The 23604-nt window shown below is 40.9% G+C and overlaps 1 protein-coding gene across 3 annotated transcripts in view; it reads left to right on the top strand.

Moving 5' to 3' along the window:
- DAAM1 (dishevelled associated activator of morphogenesis 1) overlaps window positions 1-23604 on the top strand; it is a 165160-nt gene that overhangs the window by 133171 nt on the left and 8385 nt on the right. For all 3 annotated transcript variants that reach the window (XM_088149709.1, XM_088149711.1, XM_088149710.1), the window contains 8 exons: window positions 2953-3056; window positions 9185-9269; window positions 11598-11704; window positions 12212-12300; window positions 12995-13163; window positions 16397-16504; window positions 18610-18670; window positions 21615-21746. In XM_088149709.1, coding sequence (XP_088005835.1) covers window positions 2953-3056; window positions 9185-9269; window positions 11598-11704; window positions 12212-12300; window positions 12995-13163; window positions 16397-16504; window positions 18610-18670; window positions 21615-21746 — 855 coding nt within the window. The remainder of the gene's footprint in view (window positions 1-2952; window positions 3057-9184; window positions 9270-11597; window positions 11705-12211; window positions 12301-12994; window positions 13164-16396; window positions 16505-18609; window positions 18671-21614; window positions 21747-23604) is intronic.

The following is a 23604-nucleotide window of genomic DNA, read 5'->3' on the forward strand; positions in this document are numbered from 1 at the left end:
AGGCCATTTCCAAACAATTTAAAGTCCATCATTCTACAGTGAGGAAGATTATTCACAAGTGGAAAACATTCAAGACAGTTGCCAATCTTCCCAGGAGTGGACGTCCCAGCAAATTCACCCCAAGGTCAGACCATGCAATGCTCAGAGAAATTGCAAAAAATCCAAGAGTTACATCTCAGATTCTCCAGGCCTCAGTTAGCATGTTAATTGTTAAAGTTCATGACAGTACAATTAGAAAAAGACTGAACAAGTATGGTTTGTTTGGAAGGGTTGCCAGGAGAAAGCCTCTTCTCTCTAAAAAGAACATGGCATCATGGCTTAGGTTTGCAAAGTTGCATCTGAACAAATCACAGGATTTCTGGAACACTGTCCTTTGGACAGACAAGATCAACGTGGAGATGATTGGCCATAATGCACAGTGCCACATTTGGCGAAAACCAAACACAGCAAATCAGCACAAACATCTCATACCAACTGTCAAGCACAGTGGTGGAGGGGTGATGATTTGGGCTTGTTTTGCAGCCACAGGACCTGGGCACCTTGCAGTCATTGAGTCGATCATGAACTCCTCTGTATACCAAAGTATTCTAGAGTCAAACATGAGGCCATCTGTCCAACAGCTAAAGCTCGGCTAACACTGGGTCATGCAACAGGATAATGATCCCAAGCGCACCAGCAAATCTACAACAGAATGGCTGAAAAAGAAAAAAATCAAGGTGTTGCAATGGCCCAGTCAAAGTCCAGACCTCAACCCGATTGAAATGCTGTGGCGGGACCTCAAGAGAGCTGTGCATAAACAAATGCCTGCAAACTTCAATGAACTGAAGCAATGTTGTAAAGAAGAGTGGGCCAAAATTCCTCCACAACGATGTGAGAGACTGATAAAGTCATACAGAAAACAATTACTTCAAGTTATTGCTGCTAAAGGTGGTTCTACAAGCTATTGAATCATAAGGTGTACTTAGTTTTTCACACATGGCTTCTCCATTTTGGCTTTCTTTTTGTAAAATAAATGATGACATGGTGTAATATGTTATGCATTGTTGTTCATCTGAGGTTGTATTTACTTACTTTTGAGAACTGCTAAGGACCAGATTATTTTTATTATGTCCTGATACATAAAACCATAGAACTCAAAAAGGGTGTACTTTCTTTTTCACACAACTGTATATGGAAGAACTAGAGTGCATTTTAAAAAAATAAAGTCATTTATAGCAGAGATATAAAAGTACTGAAGTCTTGTCTCTCAGTCGGCAGTTCCAATGTTGTGAACATTTAGAATCAGTCTAATGTTCTTGGGTAGTAGTGACTTATTCTTTACTTATTCTCATCTTATTTTTTGCAAACTATTTATTTATTTTTCCAACTGACTAATGCTTTATTACACAGAGTCCTCGGTTCATTCAGGCAGAGCAGTGGGGAATGGTAGAATTAATTTTTTTAATTTTTAAAGACCTTGTGAATATTCAGGTATATTGTCAATGGATATAAGGTAAATAGCATAAAGTACATGGCTCTGTCAAAGAGTGGTTTATACATACAGTATATATTTCACTCTCTGTGTGCGCAGTAGATGGCAGCATCTGGCTGACCCTTTCAATTAAGCAGGGTCTGCAGTGCCTAGTACAGGGACAATTCTAGGGAATTCTAGGTCTATAGGCTAGCCCGGTGTTTTTCAAATTCAGAATTCTGGCTGGGGAATTCTGGAAGTCCACACATCTTAAAGTTGCCAAGTTTGAAAAACACTGAGCTAGACTGTTAAAAAAAAACATCCTGGAAGAAAGTAATGATAAACTACTTCTGTATTGCTACCAAAGAAATTATAAACATATGTATGTATGCATGTATGCATGTGGACTGAACCAACTTGAGTTTGGGTTGCACTATCTCAGATTTTCAAAAAAACTTGGATGAATATCCCAAATACCTTCTGTGGCTGCAACCAACCAGTTGTTAGTTATGTTAAACCAACTTTTCTCCACTTCAGAATCCTCCAGATATTTTAGATTCCATCTGTTATCCATCTTGAATGACATCCTGGCTGGGTTTAACAGGGCATGAGACTGGAAAAGACTGCTATCTCGAATCCATTTATGCCTGTCCCATTCTTGGATTTGTACCTACCCTATGTTACCCCCTTATAACTGAATCATAGTCCTGCCACTTTTTCATAAGTTACAGTTGTTGAAGAGCAGATCCATAGTAGAGCATCTGCTTTGCACCTAGAGGGTCCCAGGGTCAAGATCTCTGATACCAGACTTAGAAAGATTCCTGTTGAAAATCTTGGAGAGTTTCTGCCAGTCAGAAAGGGAAATACAGGACTAGATGGATCAAAAGTCTGACTTGACAGATAACTTTCCACTTCATTGTTCAATGTTAAAGGTAAAGGAGCCTTATCTGGAGTTGGAATAGCTTTCTCTCTATGCCAGTAATATCTGCCTTGACAGGCAAAAGTCTGTCACACCCAAGCTGTTACTCATCTCCAGATGTTACACATCAACTAGAAATATTAGAGACTGAACTTGGAACCTTTTGCGTACGAGGGAGGTACTCTGTCACTGAACAATGGCTCTTCCATTTAAAATCATCATAAAAAATTTCCTTTGCAATATCCCAGCTGATAGTAACCAGCTCTAAATAAAATGTCACAACATATCCATGCTAAGAAAAGACTCTCCGTGTTCCTCACAATCTGTATATTTGTGGGTTCTTAAATCTTTCCATCTGGATAAATATTTATACATTTGTAACCAATAGCCTGTTTTTTCCCCCTTCTGGATAACATTCCAATTTATGAAACAGCTGATTGTGTTTCAGTTACAGGCTCTGGATTTTAATCGTCGGCCTCAGTAAACCTTCTTGATTGATGTTTGAGGTACTGGCATGTGCTGGAACTTCTAATATATCAATGAGCATCTTCTTATTAATGGATTCTTTTCATACCTCTTGTAGAAAGAAGACTCCCTTGATGACACACTGAGTTCCAGGCATAAAGTCAAGGAGCTTTCAGTAATAGATGGTCGGAGAGCTCAGAACTGCAATATTCTGCTCTCAAGGTATCACTAGTGCATTTCTCTTCTTTTGTAAGAACCAGTTGTACCGAGCCTTTCTCTGTAAGATATTCTCTGAAAGATTGAAAGACTCTTTGATGACCACACCTCTTTTATATTTATTTTCTTTTACAGAGATGGACAGAGATGTATGTATTATACATTTGCCTGTAGCAGGATTAGACAGATTCATGAAGGTTGTAGCTCTCAGTGACCACAAATAGGGGATGTAAAAGAAATGAATTTCTGGGGGGTCTAAAATGGAGTCAACCCAAAAAGGAACTCCATTGTGGCAGCAAGAAAAGGGGTCTTCTGGCATCCGTTGCACTCTGCTCAAAAATTGGCTCAAAAAAAGTGTACTTTGGAACAGATTTATCCTTAAAAAGAACGTAGTATGTAGGAAAAAAAAATAGCATGTATTAAGGAGAGTCATGTACAACTGCAAATTTAGATTTTTCAGCATTTAAAAAAACGCAAACAATAGCCACAGAGGTATAATATGCAGACCAAATTTGAGATGCTCTACAGATCCTTAGATTTAAATCATAATGTCTATATGGTACCACCCAGTTCAAAAAATCATACTTCTGAATTGCAAAAAGGACAGCACCAATCTATGTTGGAATTACCATGTAAATGTTTTGTCTTCCACTTTCTCTGGTAATCCTCCAGCTGTTCACAAGCGAAGGTTTCTAATTCTGTTCTCAATATCATGTGTCTAAAAGTTTTAATTACTTTAAGTGGTAATTGCTGTCCTTGCACCAGAATTGACTCGATGCATAATCCAGAACAGTGCAGCACCCTGAATTGAAGACTGCTTGATTAGAGTTTAATGGGTGTCCACGATTCCAGCCACTATCACTGTGCATACATTTTCCCCCTCTCTGCCTGTTAAAAATGCATTGACCTGCATGCACTACACTGCTTTCAAACGTGGCAAAGGAGATCAGGAATTATTTGCAGGGGGAATGGTGTGAAAAGGGCCAAAGATGCTGATTCCATTGTGTTTCTCTCAGGCTGGCCTACCTGACGGTGGCTGTGAGGATAAATTTGAGCTTGAGATTGATATATTGTGAATAAGCCCTTTCTCCATCTCTTCATCTAGGACAATGATGGTGAATCTTTGGGCTCAGTGTGTCAAAAATTTGGAAAATGCCTAATTTAACTCTGCTGGCATGTCGCGTGTGCGTGCACACACACACACACACACACACCCAAACAAAAGAAAAACAATTCTTCATGTATTCATTTATTTTTAAAAAATACAGTCCAATCATGAGTGGTGCTATGTATTGGATAAAGAAACATCAAATAATTACCAAAATGAAATACAAGTAAAACAAACTCAGTTTCTTTGGTAACTCAAACAGGGAGAATAGTTGTTGTCAGGTGCTGGTGAACACTAACGTGTCACCCAAAACGTGGCGGCGTGTCACCTTTGACAAGTGTGTCATATGTTCGCCATCACTGATCTAGGAGGACCATGTCTCATATCTGGAGAGTTACAGTTGAAATACACTGTAACTGCTTTTCTTCTTGCACTGTTGACTTAATAAAAGATTTCTACACATGATCATCAGGCCAGCTCTTTATTTATCCTGTACATTTATAAAGCAAACCAGATATTGTTGGCATGCATCTCTGAAAAGTTCGGCCTTGGTAGATACTTTATCTCTTTCTGCCTTGATCTCTAGCTCTGGGAGAAATGGTTGGACAGTGAGGTCATATTAGATTTCTTCTTGAGCTAGGAAATATTTTTGCTGTTCCATCCCCCTACCTCCTTCCTATGAATGTAGCCTGACCATATATGGTTTTGCATTTTGGGGTTGGTTCTTAAACTGTATTGAACAAACCTAGACATTGTTCCTGGCACCTGAGTTAGATGTGCTCTTGTTAGCTCTCATCATTTGCTGGCTTTAGATAGATTATGGAAGGCTGCTAATCGCAATGACTATAAGTCATGTTGAGGATCATTGGCAGCAAACTCTGAATCCCAGCTGGAATGCTATTGCCTTGATTCACTATTTATAAGCTTCCCAGAAGGATCTCTTTGGCCACTAGGAGAAGCAAGATGCTGGATTAGATAAGCTAATCTGATCCAGCACTGTTCTTCTAATGGAGATGGTGGTGGTCAGGTCCAGCAACATTCCTTAATTAATTGCATCTTCCTTCATTTCCAGTATGTTCAAGACCTGGTTTTCAGATCTTTATGTGTTTCATGTTCTTCAACTGTCCCAGAAGATAAAATAGCAGCCCTGAAAATGGCCTGAGCAGCTTAGATTCTTGCATCTCAGATAAATCCACTCTGAGCAGTAATATTGATTGTTTCACTGATGCTTTGATCTTTCTCAGAGGGAGGTCAGAATACCTGTGTTTCATTTAATTTAACTCGTTTAATTCAATTCTCAGGCCATCTCCCACCCCACTCTCTGATTAGAAATTCTCTCCAAGCCATTTTACCATTCCAGCTTCCTTGTGGAAAACGGAGAATCCTGATGCCTTTCACTTTCTTGACACACAACTGGGATGATAAATCTGGATACACTTTCCCTCCCCTCTCTTTTCTCAGGTGATGAGAGTACTGCTTTCCACACAGATAAAAACAATGGGGTTGCCACTGAAAAGGATATTGAGGAGTCAGATTTGGTAGGGGGACCTAGGTTTGTCATACCCAGTGGTGTGCTGGAGCTAGCTCATTCCTGCTCCTGAGAGCTGATGGTTAATTGTTCTGGAATTTTCAGCTGAGCCATGACACCGAGATCCCCAATCAGCTGTTTGGCAGCTAACCATGCAGTGCAGCAGTGGCAATGGAGCCAACAGAGCCAGTTCTTATACATTCATCACTGCACCACTGGCTATACTTAACCCTTTTTCCTGACACAGGCATGTGCTTTTCATATCCAAGCATAACTAGTCAGTACCTGGTGCTTTCCCTTTCTTCCAGATACAATTCCTCCCAGATTCTAGATGACATGTCACTTTTTAAAGCTGCTCTGCAATACTCTATTTATCAGGTTTCCTAATAAGTTACTGCCTTAGGAAAATATTAATTTTCTTTTATATATCTGTCAGAACTCTTTCTGCACTGGCTTGTCTCTGGTTGCAAGAGGCTCTCCACCCCAAAGGTGTATTCCTCCACTTCTGAACATGTTTAAGCTATGCGCACTCCCTCCTATGTTTCACCCTCGTGAGGCTATCTGTTTGTCTCATCAAAGCTATTCACACCCATACAACATCTCTTGCAAGCTGTCGCACCCCATCAACAAGTTTCATCATTTAAATCCTTGCGACAGCCAGTGCTGTAACTCAGTTCCACCTCAGATGGTCTGTGCTCAGCAGCTTCTGCCAACAAAGATAATTATTGTGGTTTTTCTGGACAGGCTTATTGTTTTTGCTGGCCTCCTTCCCCCTGTATTGTCAGAGAGAAGCTTTTCCTATCTCCCTCCCCACCCCCTCTCTAAGGGCACCTTCATGCAGAATTTTGTGTGTGTTTGTTTTTCCAGGCCTAGAGCTGAGGACCAAACACCTCCCATTCATAAAAGCCACATGACAGTCATGCTGACACAGCAATGATTCCCTTGTGAGTCCATAGAGCAGACAGGCTGCAGAATCCGCTCCTTGGAGGGAGATACCGAACCTCTTACAAAATATGCATTTCCCTAATTCATTATTCATTTCACTAAGGCAGGCTCTAAGTTTCTCCCTCTCCCCACTCTGTCACACATAGACATGTGCACATGCATACATGCAGATCGCTGTAAGTTTGTTAATGCTTATTTATTAACTCACCAGAAAAGGTGGATGAATGCAATTAAAAGCAGCATAAAGTTAACATTTAGAAATGCAGTAATGTGATAGATAGATAGATAGATAGATAGATAGATAGATAGATAGATAGATAGATAGATAGATAGATAGATGGATGGATGGATGGATGGATGGATGGATGGATGGATGGATGGATGGATGGATGGATGGATCCATCCATATCCATCCATACCAATAGAGAGATATTCCATATCTGATCCAAGATCCCCAGGGATTAAAGAAAAAATAAAACCAAGCAAAACAACCAGAGAATGATTTAATTTATTAAATTAGGTCTCTGCTCACTAATCATGATGTGAGTTCTTAATTTCTTGCCTGAAATTTGAAACAATCATGCACATGGATATTTATCATTTCTGTTCATATTAGCATTCATGCCTAAGAATGAAAGCTATAAATAAAAGTTATCCCTGCACTGACCCCCTATCAGAAATAATGTAATAATGTAAAAATTGGGGTGGGGGGTAAGAATGGCTGTGATTTAAGGATATCTCTGGCAAAACCCCATAGTTAAGTCTTGCTGGTGGCTGTTGCTACATCAGCAACTGATCAGCATTTAACCCTTTTCATCCTTTTGGTTGATTCCTTCCAGTGGTAAAAATACCTTAGGCTGAAAATACAGAGAAACTGCATCTAAGGGTACACCACTTCTGACCTTGCTAAATCTCTGAAGCAAGATGATGGATCTCCCAATTACATGCAGTCTAGCTCTGTCCACTAATGTGTAACTTTGGATCAAGAGGATTCTCCCAGAAGAGTTCAGTGTTGAGTTACTGTTGAAAACAATAGTAAATAGGATGTGAGAACGTAATCATAGGTGAGGCATTTGGTACATGTTGTTTGTAAATCTGCCTTACTTAAAAATAAACTTTGTAAAGCTGGTTTCTTGGCCTCCAGTCCCTGATATCTAAGAACCCTGCCTGCTAGAGGAAATATCCTTCTCTTTCTTCTTCCAATGGGACACCTGTAATTTTTTAATAATGTTGTTATAATGTACAGGCACTGAAAAAAGCACCAAGCAAAATTCATAGAAAGCTGTGCAATACAAAGTATTTGTGCATGCTGTAAAATAACTGAATGTGCAATTTATATATAATATAATATTTGGTGTAGTGGTTAAGGTGCTGAGCTAGAGGCCAGGAGGCTGTAAGTTCTAGTCCTCCCTTAGGCATGAAAGCCAGCTGGGTGACTTTGGGCCAGTCACTCTCTCTCAGCCCAACCCATCTCACAAGATTGTTGTTGTGGGGAAAATAGGAGGAGGGAGCATTATATTCGCTGCCTGGAATTCTACAAAATAAGGTTGGGATATATATGAATAACAAATACAAATAAAAATAATATAATTGATTAAGGAAATAACCAGTTTCTTTTTAAAAGTCAGCTGGACTCTTAAAAGTCTGGTGCTCATGGTTTACTATATTCCATGTTTCTTTAACTGATCTTTCAGTTTCAGTGTTTGATGCTATATCCTGGATAAAGTGGGGGCTGAGGTTGTGATTAAAAGCCTTTCTGCTTATAAGTACCTTTCCAACCATTCGTGGTCAGTCCAAAAGAAAATAGGGAATAGATAGCTTCTGGTTGCAACCTCATTCCCAAGAATTTTGTCCTCCAGCCTCTTTCCTGAGCAACATATTAGAAAACTTCTTACCTATTTCCACAGCTTGTTTTGAATTCCTTCTGTTCTTCTTGCTTACCCTTTTCTTCCCTTGATCAGTGTTTTAGGCTGTGATTGTCAAGAAGCTGAGATGAAGGGCCTCAGATGATTCAAGAGCTCCAAACTTGATTTGTCTCAGGACATGCCCCTCCCTGTGGATTTAAAATCTATCTGTTTATATTGATATGCCCCAAAGGTGATTTTTCATGTGAATTGAATGCATAGGAGGAGGAGTGTAGCAACCCAGCCCTACAACAACCCACAGTTTATGAGGGACTTATGACATGAATACATTTCTTGTCCCTAATAGTCATCTTTTCATGTCACTGCTTTTTCTTGAAACCAAGTCTGGAATTGGGTATACAAGTAGTTCCCAATTTAAGAATGAGTTCCATTTCCAAGGTCTGTCCTTAAGTTGAATTTATACGTAAGCTGGAACAGTATTATTGTATAATGCTGCATAAGTAGTATTGTGTAATTAACTCTAATCATTGTGTATTTAACTCAAATTTTGCTACAGTAGGCTCCATTCTTAACTATGGGTCATCCGTAAACCAGGCATTCTTAACCCAGAGACTACCTGTATTGGATATCTTCCTGTTCTGACTGCCATGCTTACATAACAGAATGTTCTGTTGTATTGCTTTTCCAGACTTAAACTATCAAATGATGAAATTAAACGTGCAATTTTAACAATGGATGAACAGGAGGACCTGCCAAAGGACATGCTTGAACAGGTGAGTACAGAAGGTGCTTCAGGTTCTTGACAGAAATGTTTAAAAATGCAAGTCCAAAATTCATCATCCAGGATCTCTGCTCCCAACTGTTCCAGAGGCCTTGGTTGTTTTCCTCTCCTGGTCTATGCAAGTAGAAGAGTTTAGCTCTGACCTAGAGAAGGAAGTAGGAGGGGTGAAATGGTTCCTCAGCCCTGAGAAAGTAGAAAGCATGAGAAAGAGACTTGGAACAGTTCCACCTTAACCTTGTTGTCATTAAAAATGGGTAGTGAAGATTTTGGACAGGTTTTGAGATTCTTTTAATATACCCTGCAACAATAAAGTAACATTCCTAGAATCCTTGAAGTGTTTGTTTCTTGATCTGGCCTACCTTGAAGGGCTGACAATATGCAATCTTATCTTTTTGACACATGTCTACCTGTCAGCCCTTTGAGGTAGAACAGACTAGGAAGGTTGTAGTAACAGAATCTTGGATGTCTTAATGTGCTTCCCCCCTCCCTCCCTTTATCTTCACGAGAACTAGGGAGGGTCTTGTCTGAGACACTTACTCGGGTTACAGATCTGGCCCAGACCCAGATTTCTTTTATCTGAATGTTGTCCTGGTAGCAGCTCTTTCTCCTGTTCCTCAAGGTTATTCCTTCTGTCCATTACACTACCAAATCCTCTTTGTTTCAGTTTATTTTTTAATCTAAAACAGGGATGCATAATCTGCAGTTTGAGGTCTGCCTGAAGATCCCCCAAAACTTTGGATGTAGCCCCAGAAGTTCCTCTAAGAGTTGCAGATGAATTGTAATGTTTACTGTGATAGAAGAAAGGAATGTTTAAATACATAGGGGGAAAGTCTTATGAACTATTTTTAATGTAATATAAAATTTAAAATCCAATTAAAAGTAGTTTTTCAACCTGGTCCCCCTGCTTTTTTGCCAATCCAAGGCTAGGTGTAACTCATCCTTTAAATGGGAGCTTTGCTAAAATCTGAAAAGCTCTCCTGGAAACCTGAAGAATCCTTGTAAATGTGGTTATTTAGCAGCTTTCAACAAGCATCTCTTTTGAAGAAAAGTTAGAAGGTGTTGGGAAGGGACCTCCTTTCTACTATCTGGGAATGACACTCCTGCCCACGCATACTACAGTATATTCATAGACTGCTATAGACAGAGATGCCCCTGATAAGTTCTGTCACAACTGAGGAGTTAAACATCCTCTCGGCGAAGAAAGATCACCACACCTTAGCAGGTGACTAACCTGACCTACGTGGAATGAAATCTCTGCTTTTGGCAATTCATTCTTGGTTGCAGTTTCATGGGCTTTCTGTGTGAGAGCTAAAGTATTTTAAGGAAACAACCATTTCTTTTTAATCTAAAAAAAAAAAAGCGGGAACTTGGTCTGCCTCAACATACTCTTCAAGACACCCCTCCTTTGAGATGAAACATTCTGCATATGTGAACTGAGAGGGCCTTGGGTAACAAAGTCAATGGAAAAAGAGGAAAATGGATTCAGTAGAACACAGTAGAATGTGTTCAGCTCTGGTTTCCACGCAGACAAGCAGCCTCTTGACTGCATGCAGTCCTCAGCCTGCTCAGCCTTTCTGTGCAGCCTATAGAGCTCAAATGAACCTTAATATCTTTTCTCTCTTGCCCACCTAGAGAAGGCATGGCAAGCATGTAAGAACATTATTTGTAGCAGGGAAACAGCAATGGGACTTCTCATGGTGTCCCACTCAAAATGCTTTTCAACTGCCGATAAAGAGAAAAATGTGATGGAAGGCTTGAGTGGGGAGGATTCTGGAATGGAGCTTCAAGGTTACAGGGAGGGGGGAGAGACATTCCAAGGACAGCATCTCCTCAGCCCCCAGATGGACTGTGTGAAAGTCAAGAGAAAGAGACTGGCCCCTCCCTGAGGGCATGATGGTTATTGTTGCTGTCGTTGGGGGATTAGAGTTGGTCTGGCGAGATTCTGTCTACTAGGTGCAAGCTAATAAAGAAGCTGAGCTGATTTCTGGACTGTCTCATTGTGATTCTTGGGCTGAACCTGACAAAAAATCCAGTCTTCCCTGCAAGTATTATTTGGGAAAATAAAGACTTTAACATCCTCTCCCAGTTATTCCTAAATGCAGAATGGGTGTCTTCACAACCCTGTACTTTACAAGCTTATCCCTCTGTGTTCCTATGCCACCAATGAGATTCTCTACTCAAAAAAGATTTCTTACCCTCCTCTTTACTAGATCCTGAAGCCTACATATCTGCCACCCCACCCCTTTTCCTTTTGTGTAAGAAGAAGTTGATTTCCCAGGAGAAGAATGTTTATCTAAAATACCTATTTTTTTCTTTTTAGCTTTTAAAATTTGTTCCTGAAAAAGCTGACATTGATCTTCTGGAAGAACACAAGCATGAGTTGGATCGCATGGCCAAGGCTGACAGATTCCTCTTTGAAATGAGCAGGTGATTTTTGCCAGTTGCTTCCTTTTTAACATTGTTGCTGTCTGCACAAAAAACAGGGACTCAATAACTATGGGAATGTAGAAAGGAGGTCTATTCAGTGTCAGTCAGTGTTGTTTTCTTATTGAATTATGTTTATTTGTAAGCCACCTTAGCTATTGCTCTGTATAGTGGCAATATAGAGCACAAGACCACGTTCTCTAATCTGATGACTTCAAGTTGCATTCCACACTTTGACCGTGTTATTTTAGGAACTGTGAGTTGAACTGGAGGACATCAGGTTGGAGAAAGCTGGTATAGATGATGTTCTGAACTTTTGAGGAATGTTCAGATTTTCTGGAGCTTGAAAGTCACTGAATAAGTATTTGATAATAATCTCTGCAGATGATTGCTCTGACTTTCCAGAAAGCAACTGTGCAGATTAACCTGAGACATGTCATTTTTCTTCCAACGTTTACTAACCCTGAGAAATATAGTGGCTCTTATACTGTTTTACTCCTCTTCTTGCAGGATAAATCATTACCAGCAAAGGCTGCAGTCCTTGTATTTTAAGAAGAAGTTTGCTGAAAGAGTTGCTGAAGTTAAACCAAAAGTTGAAGGTGAGGAATGGGCTTAAGGAAGTGGCTATGTCTGTGTCAAAGTTTGATAAAACGTAAAAAGAAAACACTCAGAAAAAGCTATCTTCTTTTGCACTGAATCACAGTGCAAGGATCCTCCCTATTATTTTTGAAATAAATATCTGAAACAAGGAAAGTATTTTAAATTTTATTCTAGATTTTGAACAAAACAATAGTATGACAAGGGAGGGAAATGGAATATCACGCTGGTAGGGAGAACAGATTGTGACTTTAAATCATAAATGTTTTGTCTTAATTTTGATGAATTATTAAAGGATGAATGCCGTTGGTGATGAGAACACCTAATGTTTGAGGTCTTCTATTAACTGTTTCAGGTTCTAGGAACACTGTGTCAAAATTATCACAAAGACTAGTCAAACTGGTTTTTTTAATGGTCATTTTTATTAGCAAACATGCTAGATTTTTTCACCCTCTTCTCTAACCTGGTTGTTTTGTAAGGAGTTGCTTGAATGACACTGTTGTAATTTTCATCTTTTTTCTTGGAATTGTTATTTTCTCCCTTTCTTGCCAACTCTGTGATCATTTCTTGGGGTAACCTTCTTTCTGTTTGTGTTAATTGAGGTTGCTTTGTAAATCATTCCAATAAACACACATTAACACTGTCTAGCCAGGATCCCATTGTCTGACCAGAACTTCTGCTCCGTGCCCTTTCTAGCAATTCGAACTGCTTCCGTCCAAGTGTTCCAGAGCAAAAGCCTGAAGCAACTGCTCGAAGTGGTTTTGGCATTTGGCAACTACATGAACAAGGGCCAGAGAGGGAATGCTTATGGCTTTAAAATTTCTAGCCTGAACAAGATTGCAGATACCAAATCCAGCATTGACAAGTAAGCAGCTTCAACCATGGGCTCGTTTTGTAGGAGAGGAGGATGGGGGTTAGGAGACTAGGTTCCTTTTGGGGAGCAGGGAAAATAATAAGATCCCCTTACATTCTGTAAAAGCATGTGGTTTATGCCATTGTTGCCCAATTGTTATTGGGCCAAAGGCCACTCCATCCATTTATCTCTCCATCCATCTATCCACCCACTGACCCACCCACTACCTACCCACCATCATATGACTCCTGGTGTTTTCTTAACATTTTAGTCTCCAAGTAGTCTTCAAATAGAGACTCATATAAAGCATGTTACGGTAGCCTATTCTAATGGTAGTGGGAGCATAGGTTACCACTGTTATGTCCTCCTGCTCCATGTAGGGCCACAACTGGCATACCAGCCAAAGCTAGGTGAAAGTTCCCTGGCCACAGTCTCCTCTTGCCCTTTCAGTGGTAGCTATGAATCCAGAAGGACCCTTGGTTGCAGACCTCATCTTTCAGGGAGGTTCCCATGTGATCCAGTATAACAATTACAACAGACAGAATAAGATATCTGTAGGCAAACAACATCTTGTTAGGGCATTTCAACTGATCCAGACCATCATAGTTTCCAGGCATCTGGTCAAATCTTCCACATTTCCAGCTCTGTCTATGATGGTGAAGTATAGAATGATACATTCAGTATAGTGATAATACCTCACCTCAAACCAGTGGATGACTTCTCCCAAAGATCTCATATTAGATGGTAAACAGTAGAGACATGAGGCTTATCTCTCTGGGAACTCCACAGGGATCACCCAAGGGCCCAGTCTCTCTTCTTTCATTACTACTGCTACCACTTTGGAGTGGAACTACTGTAGAACAATGCCTCTGATCTCCAACATTCACAATTAGTCCAGGAAAATATCATGGTCAGTAGTGTCAAGCGTCATGAGTTAGGCCCAACAATTGTCCAGGTCCTTAGTTCATCCACCAGAGCAACCAATTCCGTTTCAGTTCCATGCATAGGCCTGAACTCTGTCTAAAAAGAATCCAGATAATCTGCTTCTTCTAGAGCACTCTGCAGCTGGAGCCACACCACCTTGTCAAGGACCTTCCCCAGAAAAGAAAAAATTGGAGAGAAGATTATTATTATCCAATAAAGCTGGATAAAAAAGCTTCCTCAGAAGGGAGAGCACAGGGCCTCCTTCAAAGCAGCCAGAGTAATCCCTCCCCCAAAGGGGCAATAACACACACACTCCCAACCACATGGAGGATCCAGGAAGGACAGATTTATCCTGGATAGCATTGTGTTAACTTCACTGGAGTCCTCAAACCAGAATGAACCTCAGATAACAGTAAAATTGCCCCCATCACCACTACAACTCCTGTCCATGAGAAATCAAGTTGTACAGATATTCCAATGACCAAACAGTAGATCTTCCTGCTCCTCCCTCCCCAATAGGGATTGAATGAGCTTAATCAGGACAGCTGGATGACAACCCCTAATGCGATATGGGTGGAGACATGGAGGTACTTCATCACCCTTATTGCCACAGTGTAGGCTTGAACACAAGCTCTTACCCATGTTCAGTCAAGTTCACTGCACTCTTCCTCCACTGGTATTCCAAGCATCAGTTCTCTTGCTTCATCTCCCAGAGCTATTTGGTAAATCAAGAAGCATTTCACAATCTCCCGACAGAGAGCAGTAGAGCAGTCATGTCAAGTGCTCTGGTAATTTTCTGATCCCAGTATTCAACCAGACACCCAATGAAACTGCTTGCCAGATTGTTGGGAAAATCCATAAAGACTTCTTGGAAGCCATCAGCTCCATATGGCACCTGGGACAGACAAATAGGTCTTTCCACCCTGCAGTGGTCCCTGATGGTGACAAATCTCTTCTAGATCAGGACAGGATCTAACTATGGCAAACAACCCATAGCAATGTCTTCCATTTCTAAATTATTTAGCAACTGCTCCAAAACAAAAACAAGATATAAGATTACTTGGGACAGGCCCATTGCTGCCACAGAAGCCATGAAATCCTGGTTCTCTCAGTTTCTGGTCAGTGACTGCAATACAATTTTGATTTGAATGTGATCCTTACCAGGCCCCCCAATGGGGATGGAAGTTGAAATCCCTCAGCACTAACTGCAGGAATTCCAGCTCTGTGACAAAATCCAGGAGTTCAGAAATGGATCCTGCCTAGCAACAGGGAGAACAATATATGAGCAGGATCCCCAGCTTATCCCAGCAGCCCAACCTAATGCACAGTCATTTGCACCCTTTCAGCTTCAAAGCAGAAGCCCTAGTGACAGGTAAGTTATTGCTAGAGATCATCACCACACTTCTCCCTTTCTTTGGTGCTGAAGCTGATGCATAATCTGAAGTCAGGGAGACAAATCTTCAAGAAAGCTGTATTACTGCCCTCACCAAGCCAGATCTCAGTGATGCATGACAGATCTATTCATCGTTCACCAATAAGTCATGGATCACCAAGATTTTACTGTAAATGGACCAGGTATTTACCAGCACCAGCTTGAGACCAAGGTCACTAGTGATACAGCCTTCTGGACCCAGGAAAGAAACCATGGGGGCTTTGATTGGCATGTTGAACCTCTGCACTTCAAAAGGGTTGTATTAGGCACCTGCATTGTGGAACCTGTATCCGGAGGAGTGGATGGCCTAGATGCTGCTGGCCTTCAGGAAAGCAGTGAAGTCTTAGTTTTAGCATTCATGAGGGCCAAAGAATTGTGTGAGGAAGGGAGCTTTCTGCCTAGAAAGAACCAGAAAGAATTGAAGCAGAAATACATCTGTGAAACAGTTCAGCTGGATGCTTGATCCCAAGTTTTGTATGTCTGTAGAATTTGATGTAGATTATGGAGTCTGTTGCTGCTGAATGTAGCACTGGCCACCAGCGTTGTTAGTTTTAAAAGAGAACTATAGATAAATTCCTGGAGGACAGAGCTATTATTAGCTACTATTCTTAGCAACTGTGTGCTACCCCCTGAATCACAAATAGCATACCTCAGATGCTAGTTGTTGGGAAGCAACTATTTTGTAGTCCTGTCTATATCTGTGAATTTCCAAAATGGACCTGGTTGATCATTGTGTGACACAGTATTGGGCTAGATGGATTCTTGACCTGAATCCTAAAGAGGTATAGCTATTTTCTATTAAGGGTGAATTAAACTTCACATATTTTCTCTTTGTTGGAAAGTAGTGTCCCATGCTCACATTATTAATCATTGCCTGTCTTTATCACAGGAACATTACCTTGTTGCACTATCTCATCACAATCATAGAAAAAAAATATCCCAAAGTATTCAGTCTACATGAAGAATTAAAAGATGTCCCAGAAGCTGCCAAAGTAAAGTAAGTGTTTATTTCGGAAACTGGTGTTACTACTTATTTCTTTGTATGAACTTATTACAACAAAAATGTTCTCAGATTAAAGAACAGTAAGCAACAATTTAAATCAACAGAAGCCAGAAAAGTTATTTTTCAGATACTGTAAGGTCAGATGTAGCAACTATATACAATAAGGTGCATTTATTGCAGTAATACTGTTAATACAATATGATTGATGTGCATGCACTAACAGTGGAAGAGACACACACACACACCCCGCAATATTTCTATGCCAGAAGATGCTTATATCTTGACAATCTGCAAGAAATAGAGAAGGAAAGAAAAGTACAAATAGTGCATCCATCTTGGCCCTCCTCTCAGCAGTCTTTGATGCCATTGACTATGGTATTGTTCTGGACTGGCTAAGAGGGTTGTGAGTGGGGGGCAGTGTTCTGCAGTGGTCTTCCTCCTTCCCCTGGGGCTGGTTCCAGGCAGTGTTGGTAGGGATGGGGGTCTACTTCTAGACCCCTGATATGCAGGATATTTGAGAGCTCTTCCCTCTCCTCTTTAACATCTACATGAAGCCACTGGGGAGGTCATCTGTCAGCACAGAATGCAGTATTATCAGTATGTTGATGGTACCCAGTTGTACATCTCCACCCCCAGCCGCCCAAGTGGAGCTGTCAAGATTGTGTCCCAGTGACTGAAGACTATGGGGGTCTGGATGGGGAAGAACAGGCTTCAGCTCGACCCAACCAAGACCAAATGGCTGTGGGTTTTTGGACCTGGAACTTTAGGCCATTCAATATATAATTTGGGGGTCCTTTTGAACTCACAACACAACAGGTGGCAGCTGTGGCCACTGGGTTCTTTGAACAACTTCATCTTGTGCACCAGTTGCATCCGTTGCTGGATGGGGGGAGGGGGGCTGCTCACAATCGTTCATGCCTTAGTAATCCCAATTGGATTAGTGCAACATGCTGTACATGAGACTGCCCTTGAAAAATATCCAAAAGCTTCAGTCGGTCCATAATTAGCGCTACCTTGTGAGTGTTCCTCATTACACCCATGTGGCATGTCTACTCTGAGCTACACTGGCTTCCAGTTGGCTTCTGAGTGCAATTCAAGGTCCTGGTTATCACCTATAAAGCCCTGCATGGCATAGGATCAGGTTATTTGCAGGACCACTGCTTCCAAAGATATCTTCCCATCCCATACACCCCAGTAGGGAGGACATACCTTGAGTCCCCTTCTTGAAACAATGCATCTTGAGGGACCCAGGAGGCATGCCTCTTGGATGGCAGCCCTGACATTTGAAATGATCTCCCCCAATTTATAGTTGACCCTGACCCTACAGAACTTCAGAAAGGCAGTTCAGACCTGGCTCCTTCTGCAGACACTTGGGTCAGGATGACTGGAATTCCTAACTGATGGGTCATAGTATAGTTTAGTTCTGATTGCCATTTTATTTTCTTAGTTTTAATCGTAGTTTTATTTTGTATTTTTTGTTTGATGATTTCTTGTAGGCCACAATGTTGTCTGAGTTGTGTGGCCATATAAATGTATTAGTAAGTAAGGGGAAATGTAATTATTGTATGATAGAACTGTCTGCCTCCTCAGTGAACAGAATGTTTGTGTATACATGAATGTTAAATTAGCATTTTCTGTGGCTTGTGTACATATATCTTTCAATGCCTTCCTAAAAATCTCAGTTGGCCCATGATTCTTAGATATGTGTACATGGATGTATTTCATACCACTATTCTGAGGAATGTTGTAATGTGTATAGTCATTAGAATTGGGTCAATTCATAGCACGGTTGCCAGGACTGGTTTTAGAATATATAAAATGTTGCAGAGTGGGAAATGTCCCAGCCTTTCAGAGTTCATAGCTTTGCTTTCAGAAAGAGAGTTTGTATTTTACATTGGTAAATAAATAATGCCAGTTTGAACCTCAAGGCTGTCTTCATCAACATGTGCCAGTGTTAAATTGCTACAGATAAGATGCTAACCTGAAAATAAGAATCTTTTTGTCTCCAGTCAAAGAAGTACAGATAGCTTCAGAGCTGCATTTTGAAATTTTGCAAGGAGCAGCTTGAAAATTTAATCTCTTTCCTTTATTTCTGGCAGTATGACTGAACTGGACAAGGAAATTGGCAACTTGAGGAGTGGGCTCAGGGCTGTGGAGACCGTAAGTGTTGCTTACCCAGTTAACGGTTCCCTACCGTGATTTCAGGACAGGCTGTGTGTGTGTGTGTGCACGCACATCTGTTAGCATTCATTCTTGGAGAGGAAGGGGGGAAAACAGGCAAAGCAGTTCTTATCTCTTTTCGAAGAGAATGGTTTCTTTCTCTTTCCTGTCCTGCATCTTGTTATTTCTTATTATAGTTTTATACTTCTGTTAATGATCTCAGTAGCTTTCCTTCTTTCTTTCATCATGTATGTCTTTAAAAAAATGTTTGGCTTTGGTAGTCCTAACAGCGCAGAGGTAGTTTTTAAATTTTTGGAAACTCATGTGGCAGTCAGGTCTACAGCTGCTTTTAATCAACTTTAATCAGCAAGCCAACTACAAACCTTTGTAAGAGTGTGTCCTTCACACATATATACATCCCTAAGTGTATGCCCACCCAACAGAGCAATATTGGGATATTTTGAAAAGGGGTGGGGTGTACATGGCAGATTAGGCAAATTGGCTCAGAAAATTGGCCCAAAGGGAGTGGAGTTGAGATCAGTGGGCCAAGATTCCTCTGCAAGTAGATCAGTTTTACATTACCATAAATGTTTGCAAAAAGAAGGATGAGTTAATATGTCATCCTAACCCTGAACTAGTGCTGTTGAGCAAATGATCCTTATCGGTAACAAAGCCAATATGTATGTATGTGTATGTATGTATGTTGCAGGGAGTTATGTTCCCCTGATAGGGTAGGGAGGAGGGTGGGGAGATAACAAGTTGGAGGTCTAACTGCATCAGGACAGCTGAACTTTCAGTAGCATGGGGTGGGTCATACATAAAGCACACATGAAGATGTAGAGCAGAAATGGGCAATGCCTATCTTTGATGGTCATGGGCCATGCCTAACATATCTAGGGGGCTGCTATAGAAGGGCAAGATTGTATGACATACAGTACTTGAGTAGGAGCAGGATTTGTCTTCAAGGATTGAACCATAAGCGGTTTTAAAAGTGGGGGCGGGGGTTAAAATACTTGAATGGTTTTGAAAAACTCATAGGAGACTGCCTTTAGAACGATGGCAGTGATGTGCTGGAGCCAGCTCATACCAGCTTGCAAGAACCAATTGTTAAATTTTCAGGAATGTTGTGAGCCAGTTGAGAGCAGAGCTGATCCGGAACATCTAGCATGCCAGTCAGCTGTTTGGCAGCTAGCAGCACAGTGCAGAGGTGGCAATCGAGTTGGCAGACCTGGTTGTTCTACATTTATTAGTGCACCACTGAATGAAGGACTCATGGATGAAAGATCATAAAAGCCAAAATTTCACAAGGAAAAACAGTTCACAGAATGATGATGATCATTAACAAACCATAAAGATTACCTTAAATGGACCTTTGACCCTCTGATTGGCTCAACTGAAGGACAGTTCAGGCTTTAACTGTATTTCCTGATAAGAGTTTAGACTGGCCAATTTGCAAATTATCCCTAGGGTGGCAAGTAAGCAATAAAATATTTGCATTTATTTGAAGTTTACTTATCTACTGATAGCAGGGCAGGGTTACAATAGATTACATTACAGTGCAACAGATTGTAGGTCATATACCTGAATTTAATTATGGTACAAGAATCTTCAGGATTTCAGGAAGGGAGTGCTATTACATTCCTAATATACAACCCCTGCAATTCAGATGCAAACAAAGTTCCTGTCCCCACTTGCAAAGAGATCCTGATCATGGGACAGTGAGGTTTAAAGCTCCCATCCCTGCACTTGAATAGGCATGGGTGATACATACAGTACATGCTTGTATTTATGGCAGAATGCATACCTGACTGCACAAAGGCCCTAACACATTGGTAAATAAGGAGCTCCAAGGCAGAAAAAGCTGCCATTTCTTCTCAAAATAGTTTGAAACTTCTTCTATACGCACCACCAATATAACTGCATGAAATCCAAGGCTTTGCCAGCTTCTATCAGTGCCCGTCCACCAGGAGCAGGGGCTTTTTCATAGTGGCGTCAGTTCTATAGAATATCCTCCTTTGAAAGGTCCCATCATTACGTGATTTTGGGATTTCTCAGAGAGCTTTTTATTACCCAGGTTTATTTTTATAGTCACTCTGACAGTTGACCTTTGTGCTATAATTTAAACTGCCTATATAATTCTGCGGAGGAATTGTAATTTTTAAGGGTTTTTTTTCTTCCCATGGAATGTTGGAAAGGAATTAGATAAAGAGGATCAGGACTCTGTCCATCTGGCTGGCTGTCCAACGGTGTGATAATTACCCAGAAACTGAAAGAGCAGGACCAAACCTAGTGTTGGAGGAGAACCCAGCAAAAGGAATTATCTGTTCAAAATGAGCCTGATCCAGCCTGGGTCTGCTGAGCAAAAATTGCTTCTCTGGGCAGAGGCTCAGAATGATGCTCACCAATCCGTTTTAGGTCCCCCCTCCCTCCCTCCCAGTCACAGGACCCAGGGGTGGCTATTATTAAGGAGTTGGAAAGAATGAAAGGAACCATGTTGTGCATGTTTTCCGTCCTCTTTTTTTAAATTGGTGTTTCCTGCTCTGTTGTTTTTTATTTAACTGGAATACGAAAAATGAAATATGTTTAATAAAAATGAAGGGCCGAAGCAGAACTGGAGAGTTCTCTCTCCATAGCTCCTTGCATCCAGGTCCTTTACACTTATCCAGAATCATCAGGGTATTGTGCCAATATTATCCCCAGTTAATGTCAACCAGGATTTGTTCAACTGAAAGCTAACTGGGAAGAGGGATAACCCATCTGAACAGCCTATTTTCCACATGAGTGCAGTATTTATGCACTTATCACATGACATCATCAGAAATAATTATCTTGGAGTATACATGGGAGGTCTTGGACATGAGCTGTTTTGGGATTTCTAAAATGTAGATATATCTGGGATTATGACTGCCTCTGTCCAGACTAACATTAAATTGTTTCTCCAAAGGAACTGGAATACCAAAAATCCCAGCCTTCCAGTCCAGAAGACAAGTTTGTTTCTGTTGTTAGCCAATTCATCACTCTGGCCAGCTTCAGCTTCTCTGACGTAGAAGATCTTCTGGCAGAAGCCAAAGAACTGGTAAGAAATTGAAATAATTATTACAGGTTACAAGTATACAGCTTTCAGGTCTGATACAGGCTGCAGCTGACAGATATAGAGATGATACACACGCTGGAACCAAAGCACCCTCTCATCTGCTTCAGATCCAGATATTTTTTGATGGTGTGCCTTGAATTTTGACCATGATTCAATGTATATCTCTTTTATATCATCAGTTTAAGTGAGGTTGAGAAGGTATGAATGGCCTGAAGCCACACTTTGGGTCTAGATTAGATAAGACCTTGAACCAAGGTCTTTCTCCCTCAAGGCTCCTCTTGCTTTGGGCCAGGTTTGTGCAAACTCTTTCAGATGAAGGGACATTTTGGGCCTTTGGGTGGCAAGCCAAAGGGCAGGACAAAGATGGGCAAAGCTAACTCAGAAACTGCAGTTTGTTTATTAGGTGTCCCTGTGGCTCAGTAGTTACTAATTCATGAAGATGCATTCTATTGTAAAGAACTCTGCAGTGAGTCCCTCTACATTTTGTCCATCAGAATCAAGTTCTAACTGCAGAAGAGTAAATTAAGGAATGCAGTTGGTAAGAGACAGAAAGAGAAGAAACTGTCAGCCAGTGAACATCCAGAGGTTCATATCTCACCCTCTTTCTGAGCCTCAGCTTTTCTTCAGTAAAATGATTCAAAGCATTTAATTATATCCCATTCAGCAGTTATGTAGAATAGTTGAATAGAATTGATGCTAACTGCCCGGCTGAAGTCCTGCCTGAAGTTTGCTGGGTCAAAGTCACATCTCTTTAATTCAACAGTTTGTTTCCAAAGTAGCAAACCTTTGGAAGATTACAAGTGGAATATGAAGGCAGGGCTCCTTCACTATTCATACCCAACATACATGTTTGGTATTTCTATTATTACTGATTTTGTAGAGAGTCCCAGCAGTTTACAATCATATAAAATCAACGTTGTAAAACAATCCTCCCTCCAAACAAAACAGAGCAACTACAACACTCTTCAACAATCAAAAGCTCTGTGGAAGAGCTCCATCTTGACTCTCCTCCAGAAGATGTAAAGAGAGGGTGCAACTTGGATCTCTGGTTCCATAGAGTAGGGTCATGGCATGACAAACAAGTTACTCTAGGGTGCTCCCTATTCCCATTTGAAGGGAACTCTCCTTGTGGGCCAGATGTACCAGATAAGTATGTTCTACCTGGAATAAATGATCTACAGATAACTAGTTGCCAAGCCATAAAGAGTTTTATAGGTTACAACCTGCATTTCAAATTGTACTCACAAGCCTATTGGTAACCAATGTAGTATTCACAGTTTTCAGGTTATGTTCAAAGCAGCCATAAGTAAAGCACATTGCAATAATCAGTCCAGGAACTGATGAGGGCATAGGTAACCACTGCAGGGGATCATGCTCCAGGAAAGGCCACAGCTGGTACTTCAGGTCAAGCTGGGCAAAAGGTCAATTACCCTTGGCTCCAACTGCCTATTTAGCAATATCCATGGATTGTGGAGGAGTCCCTACATTATGGATCTGCTCCTTCAGTAGAAGTGCCTCCCTATCTACTGTTATTACTGGAGTAGGTAAGATATCAGATGGTTTCTGCACAAACCACATCTTCTCTTGCACTGGTTCAAGATTTGGCATTGACTGTGACACTGTATCTATCCATGGAAGTTCAGATCACCAGTCATGATAATTAACCTTTGGTAGAGTTGTGCTCCATTATGATGTCTAGTTATTTTTTAAAAGCTTTCTAAGCTAGTGGTCATAAAGGCCTATACCATCAGGAATAGGATAATGCATTATTTGTTTACTTCTAGATTTTAAGAGAGCCAATTTGGTGTAGTGGTTAAGGCATCAGGCTAGAAACCAGGAG

Source organism: Python bivittatus, unplaced genomic scaffold (genome assembly GCF_059951505.1).
Source record: "Python bivittatus isolate LINGU-HERP-01145 unplaced genomic scaffold, Pbiv_v1 ctg000580_np1212, whole genome shotgun sequence".
Lineage (NCBI taxonomy): Eukaryota > Metazoa > Chordata > Lepidosauria > Squamata > Pythonidae > Python > Python bivittatus.